Source organism: Erpetoichthys calabaricus, chromosome 6, assembly GCF_900747795.2.
Source record: "Erpetoichthys calabaricus chromosome 6, fErpCal1.3, whole genome shotgun sequence".
NCBI classification, from domain to species: Eukaryota; Metazoa; Chordata; class Cladistia; order Polypteriformes; family Polypteridae; genus Erpetoichthys; species Erpetoichthys calabaricus.
Genome location: NC_041399.2, coordinates 174,991,107 through 175,009,834, shown reverse-complemented (window position 1 = coordinate 175,009,834; position 18,728 = coordinate 174,991,107). Strand labels below are relative to the sequence as shown.

General features: G+C 36.8%; 1 protein-coding gene across 2 annotated transcripts in view; it reads right to left on the bottom strand.

Annotated features, from left to right (window-relative positions):
* nrp1a (neuropilin 1a) overlaps nt 1-18,728 on the bottom strand; it is a 136,826-nt gene that overhangs the window by 55,541 nt on the left and 62,557 nt on the right. For both annotated transcript variants that reach the window (XM_028804121.2, XM_051929060.1), the window contains exons 5-6: nt 14,179-14,334; nt 12,093-12,262 (exon numbers count right to left, since the gene is read on the bottom strand). In XM_028804121.2, coding sequence (XP_028659954.2) covers nt 12,093-12,262; nt 14,179-14,334 — 326 coding nt within the window. The remainder of the gene's footprint in view (nt 1-12,092; nt 12,263-14,178; nt 14,335-18,728) is intronic.

Sequence of the window (18,728 nt, the reverse complement as noted above, 5' to 3'; positions counted from 1 at the left end):
CAAAATGACCTCAATCAGTCCTGGATAGGGTTGTGATGAACTGGACCATTTTTTTCCAATTGTTGATGATGAACATCTTCTTGATTTCTTCGGGGCTGGATTTTAATATGTGTGACCCCAAGTATGCAGTGTTGACCCAAAAAAGACAATAGTCTTAGAATAAGTAGCTTTCTAAAATAGTAAAACCGTTCTGCAGTTGTATATAGTAGACAGAAAAATCAAAACATCAGGACCAGGACATAAGTGGGAAATAACATGGTCAGAGATATATATGAGCCAAAAACCAAAATCAAAATGCTAACCATTCTTACACAAATGCCTTATTCCCTTAGTTGTTTTGAATTACTAAACCAATGTGAAGTGTTTTGTACAAAATCTAGAAACTTGAACAAACAGTACTGTGAGCCACCATTTTAAATACTGGGGGCTCAATGATGTCACACAACATGCTTCAGGCCATCATGTGGCAGCAGCAGCTACAATATGGCCACAGCCACTGAAAAACACACAAAAGGGAGGGTACCATAATCAAAAACTACAACTAAAATGGAATAACAAAAATTACAGATGGGCAAAAAATAAGCACTTTTTCTAAATTCTACAGGTGGCAAAACCCTGAACTTACGAAAAGACAACATCCAAGTAATAGAACTGAGGTGCAATATGGTCAAGGATATGGTCAGGTGTCACACATAACACCCACTCAGATATTTACATAACATATTGTATTTCATAATGCTATCTGATTGCGGTGGGCCGGCCTGTGGTTTGTTTCCTGCCTTGTGTTGGCTGGGATTGGCTCCAGCAGACCCCCGTGACCCTGTAGTTAGGATATAGCGGGTTGGATAATGGATGGATAATGCTATCTGAAGATGATTTTTAATAAACAACTGCAACCTTACATATCCTAGAAATTCAAAGTTTCGTAAAAATACTAGTTCTTTTAATGACAATTGGGAAGTAATGCTCTTTGGAAAGGTCAAACGTAAGAAAACAGCTTTGTGAGGAGAGGACACCTCCACTTCACTTCTATCACACTAACTACACATAAGCAAGCAAAACACGTTTACAAAAGGCATTTGGACTTAATATAAATATATACTTAAGGAAAAGCAAAATTTCAGATTCCTGACACCTAGAATTTGACAGGCACTGAGCTGCATCTGTCATGCTATGCTGCATGAAACACTTGCATTCACTTTAAAGGCTATATTATACTAAGCTTAAAAAATAAAAGACTATATTGTAACTACAGCAAGGTAATATGATGGGGTTAGCATTAACAGTTCAATTCCCATCTTGGTCACTATCTGTGTTGTATTCGCACTTCATCTCTATGTCGATTTATTTTTTTGTCCCCCATTTTTAATTTTTATAATCAGGTTAAAGAAACTGATGGAAAGTTTGAAAGTGAATGAATAAAAGAATCTCCCAATAATGCTATAAATAAGAATACCATATCAAAAACCCATTAATAACATCTGATGGCATTTGCACTAAGATAAAGATACCCATTTCCTGCCACTGGAAAAGGAAATAGCCTTTTGTTTCTTTAATTATTTATTTATTTCTTCTTTTTTGGTCTCTTTTTTAAAGTAGTGACAAAAGCCAGGTTCCTGAGGCAAACACTTTTAATCCTAACCTTAATTACTTCTCCAGATCTTAAATACTTATCACTTGAACTATGGGGCCACTGACTGGAAAGAGCTCCAGTAGCTTAATAGCGCTAATAATAGCGAGCGAACACTGCTACATTTCCACCACTGTAACTAATTGAAAACACATTTGTACATCCTGCAAAAACAGGATATAATATTGCTCATTATTTCGGTTCCTGACATTAGTGTTGTTTTTTCCCTAATTTCCAGAGAAAGGGTTAAGAAAACGAACTCCTTCCTCACCACTTCCATTACCCAGGGAAGTCCCTAATTTGTGTCTTGCTCACACAGTTTTGCAGAAATTGCGCAGGTTCAACTAACAACTTCAGCAAAACATCATGAGGACATGCCAGTCTGTGTTATTTAAAAGTAGGCTGCCAATCCACTGCCATGGGAATGCGGACTTGCCCTGGTACCAGGATTTTCCTGAGTGTAACCTGCCATTTCACTTTATACTGCAATAAATCAAACTTACAAAACCACTCCTCGTTTCAGGACTTGGCCAAACTGCGTCAGACTGTATATTTTCCAATAATCTCCAATCAGCACATGCTATTCCGGATACATTAGCAGCTGGCATAATACTTCCAAATCTTGAGTGTGATAGCATTTGCTAAAACATTCTCTTGTTAAACATTATTCTTGTACTGTTTATAATAAAATTATTCAAAAATGCTTGTTAAAGCCCTCAAAAGTGCTGACTTTGGGATGCCAGCCCAGTGTAACATACTTCATGTTAAACAACCGCATGTCAAACACTGAATGCCAGGAAAATTTAATAAAATAAAAAAAAAAACAAAAACAAAAATCATTTCGTATTGCAAAATTTTTAAAACAACTACTACATTGTTAACTTTTTGTCCTTCATCCATTCCACCTTCATTAAGCACACAGCATACCAATAGCAGGGCACACTTGTGGACAAATACACACTCACACATATGGGGGCAACTTAAAGTCACTAATGAGCATGTGGAAGAAATAATGGTGTACCAGGAGAACAATGCATGCAGACATGGAGAGAATGTCCAGACAGACAGCAACTGGCCGGAATTGAAACCCAAGAGCCACCATGACATATCATCTTGGACAAAAAAATAACACTAGAGAACACTTCTTGGTATTAACTGTTGTAAAATAACCATGGTATCCATATTCCTTGGGAATAAGAAGTAATTAAATAACACCTAAATTGTTAATCGTAAATAAAATATTACTTGGATTGAATCTGGTGACCAACAATGGTTCATCCAAGTGAAAAATATCCTCTCCAGGGAGGGTAATGTTTCCCAGCATCAGAACAGGTATGATGCATTTTCTCTAATTATTTTTCTGTCTTGTTGCTTTACTGACATTATAAGGAATGAAAACGACAATAACATAATTGTTACTGCAGTTTTGTCACTTACATTTTTAAAAGAGAATAACATGGATGTTACTCATTAGGCTTTACTGTAGCAATTATTGTTATTAACTGTAAAATTATATACTGCATTACATTTACATGTATTTGCTTAGCAGACACTTTTATCCAAAGCGACTTTCAAAACAGGTTAAACATACTTGAGTAAACATTGGTCTGGGGATTGTTTGGAAACAAGTCTGACAGGTATGAATGGTGACATGGAAGGAACAACATTCTGGCTTGGTTGGAGAGTGCTGCCTTACCCGGACTGTGAACCATCTACAGTTTAGTGGAAGAAACAACCTATCCAGGATGGCTAATGATTCATATTCCAGCTGGGGTGAATGGGGTGTAGTTAATGGACTGGAACAGTTTATCTCCCAACACAGGAGGTGGCAGTACTTCTCTGGTTGGCTCCCAGTTTGGATGCCTGCAGGTTATCATGGGACCTGTTGTCTAGAGGTACAACCCTGTTGGGGTCCCAGGGTACAACCAATGGAGGTTGCTGAAACTACGCCCTGACACTGGAAGTTGCCCCAGGTATTAAATAAAAGGAGTCACCTCACTTTCATTTGAAGAGTCACAGTCTGGAGGTAGAGGAGGAAGTTCACGTAAAGTACAGGAAGGAGAGGAAGAAGGAGAAAAAGAAGAAGCACTGTGCTTGTGTGAGTGCTTAAAAAACCTGTGTGAAGGTACTGGTTAAGATATATTACTAATTGAACCTGGGACTTGTAGTGGTGTCGTTGTGTTTTGGACTTGGGGGCTCAGTGGCGCCCCCTACAGGTCACACAGGACAGCTTACAAAATCGATCACCACAAGTGAGAAGAACATGCAAGCGAGGTTTGCTTACTAGGTTACAAAAACAAATTCACCAATCAAGAGAGTCTTCGAAGGCTTCTTAAACACAATGAGGGAGACAGTATTTCAGATGAAGCTGGGCAGCTTGTTCCACCAGCTAGGAGCTACACAAGAAAAGAGTCTGGACTGAGATTTGATGCCACCAGGTGCCATTTACCAGCAGACCTGAGTGATCGAGAAGAAGCATAGGACCTCGTGAGTGTCTCCATAACAGTTTATAGTTTGTGATCCAATGACTAATCTGTAGGCAAGCATCAAGTATTTCAACTTAATTATATTTCTGGTTGCTCCTGTTTCAATTCATGATGGCAGAATGGGAAGTCTGATCTATTTACAATGATAACAAAAGCAATACCATAAAATATTATTTTGACTTTTCACTGGGATCTTTTTTATTAATACAAAATATCTTGTAACATCTTTTTCTTGCTACTATAATATCATGATATTTCATCGCCATCTCACACCACTGTTTCTGGTGAAGGCCACAGGATTTCTGATTTATTGTGAAGTGAATAATAAAAGCACAGTTAATAACTAATTCTAAGTAGGAGTAAAATTAATGTTTTTGTCTTTTTCTTCTTTGTCTGATGAAATTTAGAGTTCAGGAAGAATGAAGCCTCTCCCAATAACATCAACATAAAATGGGCCTTCAGGGCATAACCAGGTAATTTCGAGGGAGTATTCACCCCAGCCACATGTTAGTGAGAGGACTAGCATACAGTATGTAATGAATATCCACATGTACAATGGGAGAATGTACAAGACCAGCTCTTCCAGAGACAGTTAGCAAGGTTACCCTCTGTTCCATTACATACTGTACCATCAAAACATTTTTAATACTACTGATAGATTCATTCATACTATCAATATTAAAACTGTGAATCTGGTTCTTCTTGAGGCTCTGTGGGCCATATCTTCTCATTATGTAAGCAGACCAAATATGAGCAAACTAACAAGGTGAACTGAAGAAGGTTGCTTCTATTTATCAGTGGAGGCGATGCCATCAGAGAATGATTTGCACGTCAGCTTATATTCACCACCATCACTGACTGATGTCCCACAACTGATGACAATGTGAGATCAGCTCATTCCTTGCCTGGAATCAAGCCATGCCCTTACATTACAAAGTAAGCACCTAAGTAAAATAGTTTTATTTATAAAGAACAAATGCTCATATTTATATATGAACAAAAGTCACAAAGTGTTTTGTGAACAGTCGTCACAGACCCTTACATAAAAGCGAGCTAATAACTTAAAACCAGGAATAAAATACAAAGACATGCACAATAAAACATAGTAACACACAAAAGCATGTTAAGGTAATTAAAACCAAGAATAATATACATAGGCGTACAGTATAACTTGATATCCCAGAAAAGCAAGCTTGAATACATTAAGACCATGAAAAAATCCATAGACTCTGTAAAAAACAGTACAATTACATAAAGGTGAGCTTAAATAAATGGATCTTAAACCTCATTTTAAAAACTCCTGCAATGTTCACTGATCTCATGTCTACAGCAAGAGAGTTCCACAATTTACGGTCTCAAACCCATAGTCTCCTTTACTCTTAAGTGTGGTGTGTGGGGCAGCCAACAAACCCTGATCAGAAGACCTCAGAGACTAATATGTGATATAAGGCTGCAGTGGCTCAGTAATATGCACAGGAGTTTGACCACGTAAGGCTCTAAAAATGAAAACCAGGATTTTATAATGAACTCTGAATTTCCAGGGAAGCCAGTGCAAAGAAGTTAGGATAGGTGTGAGTTGAGATCTTTTAGATGATCAAGTCAGGAGCTTTGTCTCAGCATTCTGGACCAGCTGTAAGTGATCCAGTGAGGATGAATAAAGTTAGTAATCAAGACAAAACGACACAAATGCAATGCATGCACTGTCATCTCCATTTGGGAAACAACTTGCTCGAGTCTGGTAACGTTCCTGAAGTGGAAGAAGCAAGACTGTGTTAAACATTGCACATGATTGTCAAAGGTCAAACTTTGGCTAAAAGAAACTCCTATATATCTGACAGTGGATTTCACAAAAGAGGAAAGAAAATCAAGGTTATCTAAAACCTTTAATGGGATAAAACTGTCAGGTGCATAAATTAAAATTTCAGTTTTGTCAGTTGCGAATAATTCTGAGCCATCCAGTTTTTTTGTATAACATTCAGGCAGACATGTTAAATGTATAACTTTGCAACATGTGATGGTTTAAAAGAGATATGACTGCACGTTATCAACAAAGCAGTGAAATTATATGCATTTAAAAGTGCTTAAAATATAACCAAGGGGAATTAGACACAAGGCAAACAAAAACAGGCCCAGAACAGAACCCTGGGGCACACCACAGGACACAGTAGATGAACGACAATGCAAAGTTACCAGCAGCAACAGAAAAATTTCTGTGAGAGAGGTAGAAACAGAACCACCCTAGGGCTGACCCAAATATGACAACACTCGTCCTAAGTCTCTCAATCAGGATAAGACTATCAACAATGTGAAATGCAACTGTAACATCCAGCAGCACCAGCACAGGGAATTAACCTTCATCCTTATGCATTAGAATGTCACCAGAGACTCCAAGAAGAGCTGTCCCCGTAGAAGATAGACTGAAATTTATCTAACATATTGTGCTTCTCCAGGACAACTGCAAGTTGGTTGGCAACAAGGTTTTCTAAGAAGTTTCCCATAAAAGGCAGTTTAAAAATAGGCATATAGTTTTGAGTCAAATAACCATTAAGATTTGGCCTCATGATAAGTCTGAACAATGGCCTGTTTAAAGTAAACAGAGACATTATGGAGGTCGAGATGATATACTGAACCATAGCAGACACAGGTCTCAAACATAATTAGAGTGTTTTTACTCTACATTCTTCAATTTCAAAATGATTTGGATTTCACTATATACTGTATGTTATTGTCATCTTTATTATAAATAGTCATTAGTGAATATCACCCAGGATGCAGTGGGGATAACCCACAGCAGGAGTGGGAAGAACCTGGTTACACTGTGATAAAAATAATATACTTTTAACTATTATATTTTTTATTTATGCAGAGAATACAGTTATGATCATGCCCCAACATTTAGCCCACTGGTGACTCTGTAAAAGCAATAAGCTAAATTAAATTTAGAGGCATAACAACAACATCCATCCATTCATTTTTTAACCCACTTATTGTGATTTTAGTATGTGGGGTATGTAGATGCTATCCCATCAGCTTTGTGGGCAAAGCAGGAACAAACCCTAGACAGGATTTCTTTAATCATTTCTTTAATATTTATATTCATTAAAAAATTAATTATCCTTGACTGTGAGGTTATTGTTGTCCTATTATGATAGTATTGTCTTTACTGTTATCACGTCTTTTCGTAACAATACTTGAAATGTAATTTATTCATATACTTGGAACTAATACAAGTCTTATCAATATGAATCACTCAAATTATGGTGTAACACTGGTTGCTACTGTGGCTGTTATTACTTCTGATGCCGCCACTAATTGCATTGCTACCACCTGCACATTATAAATCTGTAATCATATCAGGTTCTGGTGACATGCTAGTCAGCCCTGAGGCATTAATCCCTGTTAGAGGTGAGATAAAGTTACATCCTCATATGTAAGCTTATGCTACATGCTACAAGAATGGAATCAGCACTTGCTTTTATGATGAGGGGTATATCAAGATATAAGAAGGTTTTAATGAAGTCACCATTTTTTACATTTACTTGATTTTTTTTCACTTTTAGCTCAAAGGGTGCAATCTACTTTTGCTTTGCCTATTCTTTAATCAGGTAAAGGTAATTGACTTCCTTAGACTTTTTCAGTTTATCATGGTGTTGAGCTGTATTACAAAACAATATTTTTTCCTGTTTTTCTAAAATCATTAAACTAACGTGCTACCATATGTTTTCCATTACATTGGAGGCCTATTGGATACAGTCATACAAATACAAAGTTCTCCCATCTTGACCCAAGTCTAACTCCTGATGAGTGTCATATGGTTGTAACAGCAGGCCTGGCCAACAATAAAGGTTACAATTTCATTTTACATAAAAATTAATAATTTGACTCAGTATAATGTATCCTCTTTAGGATTTCAATGCTTTGAAGTATTTTGTTAAAACATGAATCATATGGTTTTATACCAAAAACAGATGTGCATCCATCATCCTTGATACATCATTAGTCTCTTTAAGGTTAATGCCCAGAATAAATGTAAGATTCTTTTTTATGAATGTACAGAATCTGCTTAACAGTGTATTTTTCTTTATCATTATTATTTTATTATAACAGGTTAATAAAATGCATGGATTAATACTTCTAATGTGGGGGGGGGGGGGGGGTGTGCTTAAATTGGGGGTCCTCAGTATTATTTGTCTAACAAAATAATATTAGACAGATAAAAAAAGGGCAAAAATAGGAAGGAACCCCAAAAAGCTTGACACCGTTCATAAGTTCCCCTTGGAGACAAATAAAGTATTATCTATCTATCTATCTATCTATCTATCTATCTATCTATCTATCTATCTATCTATCTATCTATCTATCTATCTATCTATCTATCTATCTATCTATCTATCTATCTATCTGTTTTACATGAAGCTTTACATCTGAATATATGCATACATATGGATGTGTATACTATGCTGTCTTAGGTGATTTGTTTTTTTTTACCTAGTTGGTAAGGAGTGTCAGAAGAGGATCTTAAAGGGCTGATAAATTTAGAATGACCAGTGTGTGCCAAAAGAAGAACCCAAGACAGGAAGTAAACCTTGCAACATCACATGGTGTCCTAGAAGCCGATACTCTGGGACAAGAGATTGCTGGGCACTTGTTAGCTGTTACGATTGAAGCAGTATTAGTTATTTTCATTTATAATCTTATATATAAACGTCTATGTGTGGAAGTGTGGAGTCTGTCTGTCCGGCTCAGAAGTGCGAGGCTACAGCATGAAGCTCAAAGAGCCGGCAAGGCGGCCCCAAGTTACCAAGTCAGAAGAAGAAAGAAGTGCAAGGCTACAGTATGAAGCTGAAAGAAATTGCTGAGTCGTGTGTTGCTGAAATTAATTACATGATGCTTTACAAAGCCATCATAACAGATTTTGAATCATCTGAGATTGTGGATAACTGTAATGCTCTGGCATATGCTTTCTTTAGTGATATTCTGCACACAAGGCCACATCCATTAGATGGTTTTGGCAAAAAGTTACTGCTGCCCTTGTGTGTGGGGATTCACAGTGAGAAGTTTTGCTGAATATTGCTCTTAAGTGTTTTTTATTTACTGATTTAATCCTATTTTTTTATAATTACTATAATTAACTTTGATGACACTACAGACTAGATACTATTTAACAAGCTTTACTACAGCTATGTTTTAATGAGAAATATCAAATCATTTTTTAGACATGTGACTATCGATGTTCAAGGTGCCACTGAAAATGGCATGCTTTAGGTTGAACAATGAGATACTCTATATAGTGATGGACCATTCAATCAGGAGGTTTTAGGCAGGCACAGTGAGGGGGCAAAGAGCAAGGGTAGGGTCTTGATTTAGACATCAAGACAAGTCAAACAGTCTTTTGTAAGTCATTTTGGATAAAAGCACCTGCTAAGCAAAAAAATGTAAATTAAATGTAAACGTAAATCATATGTAGGGGTTTTCTTGTAAGGGTGAGTTAGGAGACACCAGACAAAAAAAACTGAAATGGTTTTAAAGAGTTCATAAGTAATTAGACAATAAGCTTAAGTTATAAAGTATTGTCCCAGGTTTTAAAGGAGGTGACTGGCTAGTTTTGTGAATACCCCAACAAATCCTGTTCCCATTTTACAAACAGTTATTTCCTTAGTCCATTCTTGAATGTTTCAATGTATCCTTTACAAATGCAGATGAATGATAATCTTAAAGGAAACTGATTCTGTTTTCAGCTATACAAAAGTTTTACTCGCCCAAACCCCCCATTTCCTTTAAATATACAATTGCAAAAATGTTTGTGCATAGAGTGAGAAGCCACACAGGGCATAATTTAAACAATCTGAGCACTTTGCATTAGTTTGTACCACTCTTTTGTCTACTCTTACTTAGAGCTCCTTCACTGTGAATTTACCTGTTCTTTGTTAATAACAGAAGTGTGATAATAAACACTATTTGCCATCATTTCTATACCACAGAAGTTGTGCAGGGAAGATTTTCTAATGATATTAGCCTAGATTCCTTTCATTAAGTAGATATTTTAAAAATTCACACTTTTATCAATTATGAAATATTAAACGTACAGATATTTTTAAAGACATAACTTTTACACATGGATTTTATTTTTCTCTGAGCATGTCTATCTATCTCTGTGCTGAACTGTGCTTTAATGTACAATGTCAGCAGAAAATGGATGGATGATGAATATTTTATACCACATTTGACACACTCTGCTCAGGGTTTGTCCTTTACTAGGTTAGAAAGAGCTGGAGCCTCTCCTGTCAAGATAGCTTCAGTGAACTCGTAGCATGTTGGGATAAAGGAGACAACTGGAAAATCCAAAGAAAACCCATACAGACTTGGGAGGAGTGTGCAAACTCAACACAGAAAGTACCCTGGATGGACTCTGGAAATGGATGGCAGCTGTGCTAACTACTGCACCATCATATCATTCAAAAATCATTTTTCTTAATAAAAATAAAATAACAGAATGTTATACAAATTCCTAACCGTGACTAGTGTTGCCAGGTCCATGGATTTCTCATCCAGTTGGGTTATCTTTTGATTGTCATCCGCGGGAAAAAAAATCAGCTTTCACATGTTGTGGTTTTTGGGGCTACATTTTTAAAAGCAACACTTTTTTTGGTCTCTTTTTCAACCCTCTCATCCACCGCATTTTTATCATATTTTTCATCCATCTGGCATCCCTTCCACTGATTTTTCATTTTTATGTGTTCTTCACCATTGTAAAATCTCCAAGGAGGAAACCCTCCCCTTCAACCCTCACCCCCAACCCTCACCCTACCCCCGTTGTATTATGGTGTATACCCGTTTTGCCACTCTGGAATATGTCTGAGGGGACCAACCCTGACAGGGCTTTGATGATATGTACCTAAGCCTCTCACTATTACTACCCATACCACTGGCATTTTGATTACCTCAGGAATTGGGCTATTTGTTTGGGCAAATTTGCTATTTTTAATCTGTCCTTGGGCTATACATTTTTAAGGACCTTGCAACCCTGATGAGGAGCACAGCAGGAGCCCAGGTAGGATGAGATGTTAACCTGTATTATGGGGATAATATAAATTATTATTAGCTGGAACAATTTTTTTTATAATGCAATCAAATTGTTTGTATTGTTCATTTTACTGTAATTATTTCATTATCCATTAATTATATAACTAATGAGATTCTCTATTCTGAAGGAACTGCATGACAACTCTCATGAGATCATTGTGATAGTCTGTAAAGATGTAGATGCCAACCGCAGAGCTGTTATGCTGTAATTTGTATCACAGATGACCCTGAACCCACTTGTTGATACAGTAGGGAAGTATCATCTTGCTGTAAGAGTTCCAAATCTTTATAGCACAGATGTTTCATTATAATTGGTCAGTGCAAACTAGAGGTGACTAGGTCCATGTATAGACAGATGCAAGTATTCCCCTATTATGTGAAAACCCGCCAAGGTGGTGGTGACTGAGTAGTCAGGGTGGACAGGAAATATTTTAATATTCAGGGGACACAACTTATTCTAGAAACATCAGAAACAAGGCAATAACCAACAGTAGATGATCTAGCAGAACTCTGCAGGGCCAATTTGGCATTGAACTAGCTGGTACACCTCTGCAATGAGGGACACCTGGAAAAAAACCCAAAGACAGACTGGAATGTGCACGCTCTGGCATACCTAGGACTCTGGAGTGGAGAGGTAGATCTGCCATTATCAAACCTTTTCCTTATTCTCTATTACCTAAGTCAGGATGTCGCATCAATTTTAAAAACTTACTCAGGGGACCAAGCTAAATTTTGTAAAAATTTTGTTAACTATTAAGTCCAGTGTTAATAACCCATTTTAAGCCTCTCATTCCAAAATTATTTCTAATGTTTACTCATATACCTGTATTCATGAAAACCACTGACATATAAAAACATAAAGAACCCATTTTAGGCAGTGCTGAGTATCCTACCTGAATCCATTCTTTAGTGTTGTCTGAGGCTGGAGTCCATGCATTCTCACGGTAGTTCAGTCTTGACCTCTCCATTGACCAGTCTGTATTGTACTGGGAAGAGGCAGTGATCTGATCTGAGGTAATGTCTCCAGATTCCAATCCCATGGGCTCCAGGCAACTTATCTCCTCTGTTTAAAAGAGGAAAAAAAATCATTCTGAAGAAGCTAATGAGCTCTGTGCCAAAATCAGATGGGATTCCTACAGACATTAAAAAGGATAAGAGGACAGAGGAATGTCCTTAAGATAGCTCTAAGGGAAAAAAAGGAAAACAAAATCAATAGAAATGTTTTCTGTCTAGACATCCTGTTCATCACACAGAACATTCATTTAATGTTACGGTATGAGACATGGCATTAGTTCATACATTCTACAGAGAGTCAAGAGACTTTTTTTGCCTCCACTTTTGGTCCTTGCATTTAATAAATAATGGTTGTTTGTAAAATTTAGAACAGAGGTTTCCTTCTTCACGATGCTGCAGTTGTTAGCACAGCTGCCCTATAGCTCCAAAGACCTGTGTTTGGTTTCTGGCCCGCTTACTATCACTGTTGGTCTGTCTGTTCTTCCAAATAGGTTTCATTTTCTTTCATTTTTACTTATCCTTCACATCCCAAAGTTGCAACTGTTAGGTTAATACGCACTTCTCTAAACTGGCTTGGCATTAAGTGAATGAATGTATAAATATGCCCTGTAATGGTACCACCAAAATAAAGTCATTCTCCAGCATCCATGCAAAGAATAAGACAGGTTCTGAAAATGGAGACAATTCCTACATTCACACTTGGCAGATTTTTTGATTTTCATCCATTTTCTCAACAGGTCTCCACTGAGTCACTTCACCTAATTTTCTGAACTTTGAAGACTTGGAGGAAACTGAAATATCCAAATAACCACAGGTAGACCCTACATATTCTAAATAGACAGTGAAGGGGTGAGGAATAGGAAATGGGCCTCTGGAACCGTGAGACAGCAGTGCTAACCACAATGTTACCATGCTACCCACTCTTGTTTTATTTTAATATAACCAGCTAACTCATATAACTTATTTAAATTTCCATTCAGAATGATATATTTAAGTGGTCAAATTGTGCTTTATCGTCCATGATTTAGAAATGTCCTATGAGCAATTAGTTGTCACTCTGACTCAGAATTAACACAAAACCTGGACACCAGAAGATGTAAAATCAAGTTTGTATTTTTCTTTTACGCCATAAGGAAGGGGTTTACAGATGGAAAAGATACAAGCAAAAAAAGATAATAACATCTAGGCCCCTCTAGGGTCCACATTAAGTGGTGCTATCAAACAGTGTGTGCAACGGGCCTATTTATTCCCTACACAAAAATTTCTTCTTATCTTTTGTGCTATACTCAGTCTTGGTCAGCCTCCTCTAGCGACAGGATTCTCACTCCAAGTTCAATAAATTCTGGTGGTTAGTGACCCTTTAAATACCCAATTTGAGTTCACTTCCAGTGTAACAGCCGCCTTATAAAATCCTACCAGGCCACAGTTGCCTCTAGCATTCTCTGACTTTATGGCCCTCACTTAACACTACATGTTTTGGCCTAACCTTTGTGTTGCTCTCTTCAACTAGAAGCCTGCATTCATGGATCTGGAATGGGATGATTACACATAGAATTACTGACATTTTTTCCTCATTTATTCAAATGACTGATGCCTTTTTTGAAGGCAACTTACAACATTTGAGATACAACTGGTGACACAATGTCAGTAGTGATATTTGAATCCATAACCTCTGGGTTTTAAGTCCAAAGCCTTAACCACCACACCGCACTGCCTGCCTAACAGATATCATGTAGGTATAATGGCTTAATTTAGGTTGGTGGATTGGCATGACAGGAGGAAAAATAAGATAACACCTGCAGTATTTGTGGGAGTATTAGCTTCTCCAATGTCTTTCTAATAAAGTACATCCACTCAAAACCTCATGGACCTACAGTACTGTAGTCCAATTAGCAAACAATTTTAAAACACTGTAAAGACTCCAGCTTAAACCAACAAAGAAAATGTGTGGCTTTAAAAACTTACCTTCAACAGTTGTCTTTGCAATGACTGTGAAGTTTGCAGAAAAGCCCTCCTTGGCTATGGCATTGTCAGTCTGTAAGTAGATGGACAGGACGCCAGTGAAAGATCGGATCCGTCCTGGGGAGTTCTGCCCACAGTATCGGCCAATAAAGGCTCCAACTAAACAAACAGAAAATAAAGAAAGGGGTTAGTCAAGGTCATTATTCCCAATAGATAAAGAAAACTGCAGCATTTATAGTGATTAATTATATTAAATAAGAGTAGCTGTCAACAAGTTTAGTCATGGGAAGAACAAACATCTTCAAAGTCTTAAATGGACTGTGGGCTGATTTAGATTATACTCATGACAATCCAATGTAATCGCCCAAATAGATAGATAGATAGATAGATAGATAGATAGATAGATAGATAGATAGATAGATAGATAGATAGATAGATAGATAGATAGATAGATAGATAGATAGATAGATAGATAGATAGATAGATAGATAGATAGATAGATAGATAGATAGATAGATAGATAGATAGATAGATAGATAGATACTTTATTAATCCCAAGGGGAAATTCACAAATAAATCAGAAGCATCCACAGGAATAGTTGGTGGACAAACTGGGCCACCCTGTTTAATCTTACAACAAAGAAAAAGAAGGGAGTGAAGGCAACATAAAAACAAAACAAAAAGGGGCCTCGTTTGGTGCCTGAGTGGGCTAATCTCTTTAAAGGTAGCTTAAGTTTACAGCAGGTGAGGTTGAGAGCTCCATCCTACAGCAGACTTGGGTCAAAATGTGACGCCTCCTTCCAAAGACATCCATTTTGATAAGCCTCTGACCAGAAGGCGTAGTGCCTTCTCATTGGGTGTCTTCTTGGAGTTGCAGAGGGACAAGACCAAATAGTTAGTGACAATGCCATCTCTTGCAGTAGTATTACATTGTTTGACTGAGCCATGAAGGTGATCCTCGGGTAACCATGTGTGACACCACATAATGGACGTGTGCCCTGTTCGGGATTGGCTTCTGCTTTCAACCTGATGCTTTTGGGGTAGGCATTATAGTGGCACTATGATGGAAGAAGTGAGTTATAAAAATAGTTGAAAGAATATTCATTATCATTTTGTTTATGGTTTGTATTCTGCTTTTCACTCTAAATTGGATGTCATTTAATGCACTACTGATTATTTTTGCTTTACAGCACAGTTACTTGTACTATCTGATTGTTATTTGCAATGTCTGCTACATATTGTACATTTATAGTAGTGAAAAATGTAGACCCATGGTCCTAGCATAAAATGAAAATAGAAGGAAGTTAAAGATAAGGAGCTGTTGATACTTCTATATTTTCTAAATAGTTACTTATTTATCTAGAAGTCATATTGTATTATTACATCTGGTGGATCACCTAGAGCAAGCTGAACTTTTCCATTTAGGCAACACATTCTTTTGTTTTCAACATTAAAAAATACAGCTAAGCGCTGATCAGATTGCTGATGTAACCTTGATAACTACTGGGCTTGAAAGAAACATTGATGTAAGGATGTAACAGCAATGCTCCATACGGTCTGACATATCAACTACTTCACAATCTTCTCAATTGTTGCCATGCATTTCTGTATTCAATTAAGACCAAGGTCAAGGTTTTAGCCCCAGTACTTTGCAAGTAATTGCATGACAGACGGACACACCTTGGCATTTTATATATCGATAAAATATTTATATATTTAATCTGATATTGTTGCATATCTATTGCTATTGTTTATTACCTTCGTTTTCTTTATAGGTCGGTTTATGCTGCACTTTGTCATAATACCTAATGTAGTAGATTATTGCTGCATTTTTTGTTTTTTACATCAGTGGGCTAGCAACTACTTGTCATTCTACTGTAAGGAAAAATGACAAACTGAATTGAGTTAAATGAGATGAACACAAATAAGAATCAAAATAATTGGTTATGCCAACAGTGTGTCTTGTACATGGAGGCCTACAAACAGTCTAAACCCTTATTGGACAGCTAAGGAAATACATTCCAAACCAATCACAATGTGTCACAATAAAGAACATCACTGCAGCTCATTTATGAATGCAAATCTGCTTTAGTGTCTATAAAAATATTTTAGAAGACAATTTCTCAGTGAAAAATTGCAAAATACATGTTTATCATGGTTCCAGGGAGCACGCTGGTTGGACATACAAGTAAAAATTTCACTGTATTGTGTACGCATAACACTACATATTACTATAATTTCCCAATAAAGATGCATTCATTTCATTTTCTTGAGGTTAGTCCTCACCTTATCCAGACACATATATTAATCTTGCATTCCTCATTCATTAATTTTTAAACACTGCCCTGAAATATAGCGACTCTTTACACTAACATGTTAGTATGGCTTTCAAGTAATCAGAAGTATTCACGCTCAAAACTCAATACCTGGCAAGTTGAATTCCACACTGGAGATGCGTTTAATCCTCCTCATTCCATAAAATCTCATCATATATTTTTTCTCATCTCTTCTTTCTCGCCTTTTATTGTAATGAACCTGCAAATCCTTCTGCATGTTGCACACCATGCTAAGAATCAGCCCTATGTGTTTTACAGTGTGACAGCAAGGGGATCAGGGGTCCTCATTTCACAAGCAGGCTTTAATGTAATATTGATCCCAAGGACACAAGGGGCAAAAAACATTTGCAGCATTTTTTTCAAGTTTTCATTTTAACATTATTTAGTCTAAATCTTCTTGTATCACAACAATGAAATTACAATAGCAGCATGTTTTTCTTTAATTGCTCTTAATAGTTACAAGGTAACTAAAAATTCAGGAGTAACATCAGGAATGGAGTGTTCACAGTTTGCATAGTCTGAGAAGTTCAAAATGATTTTGTGATTTAATTTTTAGAACACTCCATATACGGTATATTAAATATATAAAGAGTCTCTGCTCTTTGTTTGATTTTGCATGTTACGTATGTACAGCATGTGTATGAATGTCAGTAAATTATTTTTCTATTCATACAACACACAAGCTTTTTTCACTTAAGACAGGAAAACAATGCCAAGTTCTTTAGGCTGATTAAAAGGAATACCAAAGCAAGAAAACTTTCATATTCTTTTCAGTATACTAAAAGCCCTTGTTTGAAAGGAATCTCAGAAATGTGTTCGGTAGAAGAAAACAGGAACTGTCACTCCAATGGTCAAAAAAAAAGAAGATAAAAAGTGTTGTCTACAAAGGGGAGGTCAGCTACACGACTTTAAATAAATACCCAAGCAGTGTTATCAGACAACACGACCCTGCTTGCTTTGCCTAGATAACATTTCAGCTGCTCCAGAGAGGGGAACGGTGATTGGGCGCCTACTTCAGTGGTTTTGTTTTGACTTTCCTTATGTAGCCTGTCCAGAAACCCTTGTTTGTTAAGGGAAGCGGATGATTTCAGATAAGAAATACTCCCAGAGAGTTAATGAGGTGTTTGTCAACACAAGTTTCCTTTCATTATTTTCAGAGTTCAATGCAACTTTCTTTTGAAAGTAGAGCATATCAAGTTGGCTATAGGCCATTCTGCACAAATGTACAGTATATGCCAGAAACCCTCCTTTCTCAATTAATAATACAATTTTTTTAAGGCTGAACACTTTATTGGCTGGCCTTTTGTATTTTGTTGCCATGGGACAATGTTCACTTTAGCAATGTCATGTACTGTAAGTTTTCAATGGGCTTTTCCTGGTAAGGGGTGTGGTGACCGCAGACTGATTTGGTCAGACTAGGCCCTGCTAACTACAGGAGCAATCTCTAGCAGCTCCTGTGGAATTCCAACAGATATAATCTCTTCAGCAGGCCTTCTGTCTAAGGTGTTAAACAAAACAAAGGTTTTAGTTTTTCTTTATTTATATTTTGTAAATGAATTTCTAGTGTCTCTGGATGCATCACTTAGCAAAGCAAAGCTTATACCTCCTTTTACTGGACGAAGATGTCCAATATTTATCTCTCCACTTCTAGGCACAACCACCAGGGTGACTGATTATAAATCATAATGAGATAGATAGATAGATAGATAGATAGATAGATAGATAGATAGATAGATAGATAGATAGATAGATAGATAGATAGATAGATAGATAGATAGATAGAACTGAACCTAAGATGTTATGCTAATCAGTATTTCTGTTAAGGGGGTTTTCCTGTAGCCCCAGAAACTTTCCACCAATTTTTTTAGTGTGTGAAGGTGATGTCACTGCAACACCCACTATAACTGGTGTTCTTTTTAGCCCATTTAAATATATATGTGCATTATGTGAATATAAGTTCATTATAATTTTTATATATTTATATTCTTGATGTATGAGCGTGTGCCAACTTGGTTGTCTCCGTGTAATACAACTAAAGTCTTAAATGACTAAAAATGAGCACCTGATTGTGAATAAAGCAAAAGCAAAAGGATCAAAAAGAGGTACAGCCTGTTCTTGGCTTTCAGAACATAGGGTTTTCATAGTCCACTTTAGTTTATTACAGTTCATCCAGGAATGACTGACTATAATATATAGTTATATATATATACTACTATA